General features: G+C 43.7%; 1 protein-coding gene and 1 long non-coding RNA gene across 2 annotated transcripts in view; one reads left to right on the forward strand and one right to left on the reverse strand.

Moving 5' to 3' along the window:
- The window catches only part of ACYP2 (acylphosphatase 2), a 33,177-nt gene extending 32,915 nt beyond the window's left edge, over nt 1-262 (reverse strand). Inside the window, exon 1 of the mRNA XM_032103852.1 lies at nt 91-262. Within this exon, the coding sequence (XP_031959743.1) occupies nt 91-160 (70 nt within the window). The 5' untranslated portion in view covers nt 161-262. The remainder of the gene's footprint in view (nt 1-90) is intronic.
- LOC116441670 lies at nt 173-8,768 on the forward strand. The gene is made up of 5 exons (XR_004239213.1): nt 173-254; nt 580-688; nt 1,255-1,333; nt 6,538-6,648; nt 7,849-8,768. It is a non-coding gene; the product is annotated as an uncharacterized LOC116441670 (long non-coding RNA).
- The last annotated feature ends 466 nt before the right edge of the window (nt 8,769-9,234 follow it).

A 9,234-nucleotide genomic window follows, 5' to 3' on the forward strand; every position in this document is an offset into this window, starting at 1 on the left:
GGCCGCTCCCACCCCGCGCACGCGCGGTGCCACCGCCGCCGCCTCAGCGCGGCGCCCCTCGCCCTCCAAGCGCCGTCAGCCCGCCATTACCTTGCACCCGCCCGAACACTTCGTAATCCACGGATTTGAGCGCGCCGGAGGCCTTGGCCAGGGTGGACATGGCAGCGGCGGAGGAAGAGCCGCTGTTTGCGGCCGCCGGTGCTCCGCGGGCCAGCGGCGCCCGGACGGGAGCGCGAGAGGCTCAAGCTTACCGCGTAAGCGGCCGCCTCACGTGGGGACGGGGCGGGCTACGGCACCCCGGGCAGAGCCCTGAGGGGAAGGGGAGAAGACCTGCGTGTGAGGGAAGAACACCCGATAGCGGCGGGCGGAAACATTGCTCCTCCTGTGAGGGGAAACACACCTGACAGCGAGGGGAGACACAGCTCTTCCCGTAAGGGAAAAACATCGCTTCTCCTGTGAGGGGAGAGCGCCCGACCCCGAGGGCGGGAAACCGCTCCCGCCGTGAGGGACGCGGCCCCGCATCCTTGAGGGGTGGTCCTACGGAGCCCTCATAAGGTGTCATTCCCACATCAGTTTCAGGTTAGAAATACGTTGAGAGAACAATGTCTGAACGGGATCGTCTCCTCCTCCAGGGCTGATGCTGCCACATACACACCTGGAGTCCCCACCTCAAGCATCCAGCGCACAGGTGAGCAGCATTAGCTTTTCCCAGGCCTTTACAGGAATCATTGAGAACAAAGTGTGATCCATACGTTGTCGAACTGAGGTAATTTTCCCTGGTAAGGTGGGAAATTACATAGTTGAAAACTAAAACATAAGGAAAAAAACCCCCACATTCATCTCAGCAATCCTTCCCTGAACTGAGGCTGAGTTACCAACTTACCTCACATCTCCACTTAACTTAAAAGTTCACCCAGAGTTTTAACAGCCTCTCTCCCCTGTGCTGGGGCAAATGCCAAACTCCTCAGCTGGAGGAGCAGACCCCAGAGAAAGAAAGATCATCACATGCAGACTGTTCACCCAACTTTCAGTGGTATCTATTAGCATTAGCAAACCTTTCTAAAGCTGTCATAACATAATTTCTTTTGTGTACATGCTACATATACAAAAACAAGTCAAAGACTGATTATTTAGTAGGTTGAGTCTCCAAGAACACACCACTAAGGTTTTTCTCTGGTGTGTTCTATGTCTGCTTGAACTTTAACTCTCCCCCCATTATTTGCTTTTTTTTGTAAAAAAACCCCAACTTTTCAGGCAGAATTCTACATTAGAAACAGCATTTATCCAACCTTCAAGATGAACTCTGACTGCTCTCACTCACCAACAGATAAAGGTAAGTTAACAGCAACTTCACAATAAAAGCCAAAATAGTTTTATGTATGCTCTCCATTAAGCAGTTTCCACCCATGTGCAAGTTTGTGTTCTACAGTAATACAGCATAACCTGAGTTGTCCACAGGTTTGGATCTTAAGACTAGAGGGAGGTTCAAAATAAAGTCCTAGAAAAATAATGAAATCACTTTTCCAAGACACCCCAGTTAACTAGAGAAACAACCGCTCAATTCAGAACAAAACACAAATATTCACATAGAAAAAAAAAAAAAACTTCCAGTATGACAGGGAATAGAAACACAAAGGACAAAACATCATATGCTTTAACTACATAACACATTAAATCAAACCTTTGACTTTCACAGAGATCATACATTTTTCTAATGTGGAATCAGCACCATTTTGTTTTGAAAAAAAGAGGAGGAGAATACAGAAAATCTTTTGTAATTTGCTGCCATCTGGCAGCAGTGAAGAGCAAGACCACTAAAAAATAGATTTACAGTAGCAGTTTATTACACTAAAAAGCCACAGAAGCCTTGAAAGCAGAGCTTATCCTGGTGCTGATGACACTTTGCTATCTGCCGATTCCAGCACTGGCAACAATGACACTTACTATCACTACAGTCTTTGATATTTCATTTATTTGTCATAATATTTTGCCAGTCTTTCCTTAGACAAGTCCAACTTTCTCATTTCATGACAAGTAGCAGAGAACTCCAGAAGACGATACTGTGAACCATTTAATATTTTGCTGCCTAAACAATCAAAATTAGAAACCAAAGGTTACTCAAACACAGTAATTAGCAAGAGAGCTTTAGCACACAATACTAAGAAATGCAGGCAGCCTGCATGGAGTTCTGAATTGCTCTTCCACTTCCAGCTGTTTATTCCAGGATGGTGGCATTGGCCTAAGGAGAACCAGTTGGCTGCACTTCCTAAAGCTACAGCCAGTTGTAAAAATAACAATAACACAATTCAGCACCAGGCCCTCTGCCCCACCTCTGGGCATAAAGCCTTTAAAAACTCCGAGTATTCACTCCAAGCACAGTAAATCTTTCCAACAACACTGGGTTTTAGCTATGGCATGAAAAAGGCATAGTAAAATTATTATTACTGGAGAACACCACAACCCAACAATAACATCCTTACAGCCAAACACCAGGGAACCACACAAATGTGGCTTTGCAAGGAGCAGCCTTGGCACATCAGCGACAGCAATCCTACAGTACCTGGGCAGGTAGAGCCAGGGCTCCCAGCAGAGCCCCTCCAGGAGCAGTAGGCTGGGCCCACAGCTACCACACAGAAGCAAAACCAGGACTGAGCACACCCACAATTTAAGGGCAAGAGCTCTGCTCAGCCCTCAGCTTAAGTAGAGCTCCTGCACCAAAGAGCAGAGGGGGCGTGGGTGGGTCCCAGGTGAAGCTGGTTGGGAGCATCAGACCTAGGGGTGCCCTTGACTCTGGCCACTATCAATAAAAAGCAATTTGATTAAGGAATGTCAGTTACTAAGCTTTTGGGTTGGTCATTTGAAAGATGTAGGTTCCTTATGTATGCTGTTTGTTCATGTCTGGCACAGAATAGTTGGAAAACCATTCAAACTTTTCTTTCTTTCTTTCATCACCCACTGCTCCCACTTTCTCTCTGTGGCTGTCACCTCACACCACCGCACACGCTTGATGTTTCCCACTCCCAAAAGGACTGCCTTTGGCATTCACATGGATACCCCATCAGGCTCATAACCTCCCACCTTGCTGTCTTGATTGATCCTTCACCTTGTAACTACGCTGCTATTTTTCTGCACCATTCTTAGCTAACCTGGCTCCTCCTCAAACCTGCTGCGATTGCATTTCCCTCTACTGCTACCTTTTATCATAAGAACTTCTTGATGTATCTTTAGCTGTGCAGCTCTGTTTGTCTGAACCAAACTGTAGACCTTATTCACTTCCAAACAGTCCCCAGATGATTTTGATGAGTGTTTCCAAAGGACCCCAAGGCCTCCAGCTAAAAGAAGTTACTGCTTCTGTTGCCAGGTTATTGCTGTTACGTAGGGAGCATGGAATATCAGGGAAGAAGTTTGGAAGCCATGCAAGCTTAGTTTGACCTTTCCAGCATTTTTTCCTTATTTTCTGTAAAGTGTAATGCACATCAGATTTTATTTTCCTCTCCTTTAAAATAATGTGCTGCCCTTCCTTTCTGTTTTCTTCATCAAGTGAAATTATAAATTTCTTCCCTTTTTCAGTAGCTTTCCTCTTTTGCTCATTACTATGTAATGTTTTCTTCTCCTAAATTGCATTTACCCTTCATTTCTGAATGAAAATTAATGGGTTTGCTACCTCTACTTCAAAGCTGTACAAGCTTCTTCAGGGTCTTTTTTGCAGTCCTTATTTACATAATATCTAAATATACTGAAACCTTTTGTAGGTCTCAATCTCCCAGTTTTTCCTCTTTCTTGGCTATCAGGAACTTTCTTCTTTTTAGCACTACAGATTATATTTGGAAGCCTGAAGGGGAAAACAGGCACAAAGGGGGGGATTCTTCGAGAGCTTTATTCTGGTGGTTGAGTGATTAATGACTTTATAGATGAATCCGCAGTGTGCCCATAGCACAGGGAGGTGACCTGGTGATAACACTTGTCTGCTGATCCATTTATACTCCAGGATCCAAATCCAGGGACATGGTCCGTGTGGGAAGAATCCTCCACCTGCGCAGCAGCCCCTGAGCAAGGGGAGTGTTGTGCAGGGTACGAGTCACGCCCACACAGATCAGATTTCAGGAGTGCAGCCAAACTTTGTGTGGATGGGACCTAAATTTGTCCCTCGTGCTCCAGAATCCCGGACTGCTTACATAAGGTAACACAAGTGACAGATACAAAATTGTGAGGATGTTATTCTCCTCTGGCTAGACTATATTGTGTAGATTTGGTGTTATTTTGGGAGGGGTTTTTTTGTGTTACATCCTGATTCTGTAGGGCATGAAGACCCCTAGACTGTTTCTCTGAAAGGACCTTTTATTTTTTAAGTTAGGCAAAAAGCCTCTAAACCTCCACCAGTAAAACCACATGAAAACAAAGTTCATTTTTTTTTCAGTCCAAATTAAGCCTTTGAAAGTTTTGCACTGATATATAAAGAAAAGAAAGAATCTTCAGGTAAATCATTGCTAGCTGGTAGTGATGAAATTTTAATCTGAAATCAGAATAAGGAACTAAACCACTGAGTAAATATAAATTACTTGCTATGAGGAAATCAGCCCTGGAAACTTGCATCATCACTGCAAAGTTATTTTAAACCACAAAGTGTTGGGAATTAAAACATGAGCATATGAACTGATGTGTCCTATGGCAAAAAAAAATCCCATCTCAAACAAAAATGTTTAACGGATAAAGTTAAACTATTCAGTACCAAAGCACAGGAACCAGGTGGAATTTGGGGTTAAGTCTGACAGTCCTCTGCTGGTATGAAGGGTCAAGTCAGTCTTGGCTTGATGACTAAATCCAAACACAAACCCACCTACTATAGTGCCTACATTTAAATGGTTTTGATAGGAAAGCAGATTGATCCAGCATTTGATTTATGAAATATCCATTCACAGGAAACTCATTAACATTTGAGGAAAACATTTGAGATTCTGCTGTTATGTTTCCTTTGCTCCACATGCTGAGGAGGAGGATCTGTGGTCATTTAAGGCAGTAAATTTTTTATTCCCATTGAAACATAGGAAATTTAAGCATCACCCTTCCCACGGCCGCCAGAACAATGCTGTCAAATCTGGAGAGGATTCAGGGCTCTACAAAAGATCTAAGAACACACAGAAGAGTGTGGGTTGCTAAAGGAATGGTTTCTCAGGGAGGTGGGTTGACAGCATTACATTTTGCAGCTCTGTGAAACTATTTGATTCATTCTCCTTAACTGCATTCTCAAAAGCAACAAAGAGAAAATAGTGAGTATTTCAGAATCTTGACCTGTATTAGTGCAGCCTGTGCCATCAGGGAAAGTCTCACCGAGTTGATTACTGCTTCACTACTTGGAACTGGGCAACTTCGGGATTTCATTCTCCAATTTTGAACCTGTTGCCAGCTCTTTCCAAAAGTATGATTCAAAGACATTAACTTGTGACAAATTTGGTGAAAATGAGCATCTGGGTGAAGAAAGATGCTCTCTTGTCTTTGAAAGGAGGAATGCTGTCAGACCCGAATTTTCATCCATTTTTATATTACCTTACGGCATCTTCCCCATCCAACCTAGCAAAAACTTCAGTGGTTCTGATAAAACAAGAAGAATCCGCATGATTTTTGTAGACCACACAGGTCTACATAACCACGGATGGCAAAGAGGCCTTGTTATTTTTCACACAGAAAAACTCAGGGCACTAAAAAAATTCTCAGATAAAAAGTTAATGACAATCAAAAGGGAATAACTTCTCACACTGTGCATGAATCAGAAATTACGGCTGAGGAACATGATGCCAGAACAGAATGAGCTTAAAAAGCAGATGAATGAGGGGATGAAAAACCCATTTAGGACTACTAAACTATTAGAATGAAATAGCCTGTGACTCAGGATGTCTGCCTGTGAACTAAGAAAATGGAGAGCATGCAGGGGGGAAGTAAGGTTGTAGCACGCCCAGTTCTTAATCTTTAGTTCTGAGTTTTAGTCTTGTCACAGGAAAATGTTCTTGCACAATTCCACAGCAAAAACTGAGGCCAGTCTGAAAGAAGCTGAAGGCTTTCTTGGAAAAAATAAACGCTTGCAGGGGCTACAGAGAGAAAAAGGCACAGAGCCTGGGAATGTAGTCAGAAAGTAAGACTACCTAAGTGAATATCTAGCTTCAAGAAAAATCAGCGAGGGCACCTGAAGGAGATACTCAACAAAGTAGCTCTGATGGTACCAGCCGCTCCCTGAAAAGCCTCTGGAGTGCTGATGGATGCCATCCTTGCTCTGTGCAGCGCAGGATCGGGTCAGGTGCCCTGGGCAGGGCTGGCTAGGGCTGCACTCAGGGTGCTGCAGATGCTGTGATGCAGAGGGGCTGTGCACATCCAGCTGTTGGCTGCTCTGAACTTGGTAACAACTCTGGCACCCCTGACACCACCCTAAATTCCCTCTGCTCCCAACTTCCCATCTCAAAACTCCCTGCTTTTCAGAGGTGCTAATTTGCTGGGGATATTTGGGGATAACCAGAGTGATTCTGGTCCAGTTTCTTCTAATTTCAGAGCCTGTCAAGCCTCCTGCTAATACCACTCCAGATGCTGATGGCTCTATCTTTCCCAGGCGAAGGGGGCTGGAATCTCCAAGGACAACCATTTTTCCAGCCATGCCTTTGGGTAAGCAGATTAATTCAGAGCATGGCTAGAGGATTTGAGCAGGCATTTTGCAAAGCCAAGAAAGCATGAATCAAGTTCTGTATCCATCCATTGCAAGGCTACTGAAAAAGAAAACACGTGTGGGTTGTAGATAGTGGTATCACAGCCACAGTGAACGCCCACCAGATTGTCCTGCAGAGCCCTCTCTGGAGATTACAAGCTGTCTTTCCTGCTCTTTTTGTTCAAGGCAGATTCTGTTTCTCACTTGAGTTTTCTAAACATCCTGAGCTCTTTCACCCAGGTCTCAGTGCTTTGCCCAGCAGAAGGGGAAAATCCAGGGCTGCTGGATTTGTACTAAGCAAGGCTTAGTTTTCCACTGGGCTTGGCCTCGAAGTAACAACACACAAATATGGCAAAAGCAACTTTTCCCTTTCCCTGGGATATCCCTGAATTTACAGGCCTACTGTGCTCTTTAGTTGGAACATTCCTTCTGTCCTAAACAGCCTTTCTGACAGTTTTATTTCCAAGGCTGTAAGGAAGTATTAATTTACAGTCATTGTTTCACCTTGAACTCTTCTAAATGGGATACCTGGGACAATAATAAACCAATTTACAATTCCTTGGATCCTGGTGTTAGTCAGCAGGCCCAGCACTGCCATAATCATGCCCCTGGCATAATTACACTTATTATCCCCACGTTACCAAGGCATAGACATAAACAACATGCCAGGTTAGACCAAATGAACACCAGAGAGCTCCAGGTTTGTTCCATGTGATCCTCCCAAAGGTTTCTTAATCTGCTGGGTGTCTCCCTAACACCCCGTGAGAGAAGCTGCTGCTTTAGAAAGGTACAAAAAAAGTCTCCTGTGCAGATTCCATGTACAAAACCACGCAGCCAGGAGCAAAGGAAAGCTAATTCTTTAGCAGGAGAGAAAGGATTGGTTGCTTAAGGGAATATTTAAGTGAGCTTGCTTCTCCTCCAGAATTCATAAATATTTAAATACTGCTGATTCACATGTCCAAACACTGAACATACAATCCACCCACAGAATTAAAGCCTGAACAACCACTTGAGCTATGGCCATGATAAACACAATTATTTGTGCTGAATGCTGCTTGAAACAAGGCTGAAAATCTGAGCAATGATTTTTTGCTATTTGCTTTGTCCTTGATTGGGAAAAACAGACCTTATATATGTTTTTTTATTTTCTTTTTAAATAGACATTGCCAGGTTTTCAGCTTGACAAGGAACAGACAAACCAGAGAACTGCAGATGAAGCTGCAACAGATGCATTTGCCACTTAAAGACAATTAATATGATCAGCTACCCAGGCACTTGGGGTGAGGTGTGTCACAATCCTCTCTGGCAAGCACAGGGCCGCTGCCCAAGTCCATAATGAGCAGTTTCTGTGCCAGTGACTGCAGGCTGCCAAGGGACTGTGTTTCTTTGATTTCCTAGAACAGCAGAATCCCTAGGAATGACCTTTGCAAGTTCACTGTCATCACATGCTCCTCTGGGGCTGGTTTCTGTTTGGCACGAGACTGAGACAGAAAAGTCCATCTCAATGGCTCAAGAGGAACAGAAAAAAACCCTAATGTGTCTTTCCCCAAAGTTGGCTGCATTTCTGTCATGTCCAAGGAATTATTATTTATTTCAAATAGCTGTGAGTAATTTGGAAAAAACCTCTTACAAAGAGGCTCAAGTCTATTGCTTTTGCTCCCCGCCGGCACAATAGTTTCCAGGGATATCTTTGGGAGTTTCAGACATGTACAGGAAACAGCCTGTCAGAGGCAGAATCTCTGCTGTGGATTTGGGGCAATTATGCTTTCCAAATCTTAGGCAATAAGGGACCAAAAGAGAACAAATCCAGAGAGTGGAGAGGAAAAACCACTTTTGCTATAAATTAATTTATTTCACCAAGGAGAATTGAGGTTCTTGTACAAACAAAGACTGTCCATTGTAAGCACAGTAACACATTAAGTTCAGTTGGAAAAGAGCGGAGGCCAAACAATATCTTGTGAATGGATATAATTGAGGATGGATTTAACTCTCATAAACAGAACCACTGGGAATGTAAAGTGAAGGATAATGCTGCACATATTTGGTCAGCTTTGTCTATGTAGTAAAGATTTACAAATTATGAAGGTGCCCATAATAGCATTTTAACCCCTTCACAAGGTCCTCTTATTTCTGCTCAAGGAATGTTCCACTTACATTAGAACACACAGATCCAAACAGGCATTGCAGAAAAAGAACAATATTCAGCGTATGTGCTGTAGGTGACACTGAACCCGCCTCCCCATCCAACTTGAAACATATCATGGAGTATTTAGACAGCCTTATTTTAGGGACCTAAAATTAGTTCCTCTGAATCACACTTTAGAAGAACCTATTTTTGTCCCATACTACACAGGAAACTTAAGTTCTTCATTCAGATGCTGTAATTACTCTTGCCCTCATCCCCCAAATAGACAAATTCCCTGTAAAATAGAAGTTTATGTGACAGGGATGTTTCCCAGTTGCCTCTTGGCACCTTTCAGTGCCAGCTTTGGATGACCGACCTGTTTAGAAACACGGGGCTGAGGGAAAGTCTGAGGAGCCTCATA

Source organism: Corvus moneduloides, chromosome 3 (assembly GCF_009650955.1).
Source record: "Corvus moneduloides isolate bCorMon1 chromosome 3, bCorMon1.pri, whole genome shotgun sequence".
Taxonomy (NCBI): domain Eukaryota; kingdom Metazoa; phylum Chordata; class Aves; order Passeriformes; family Corvidae; genus Corvus; species Corvus moneduloides.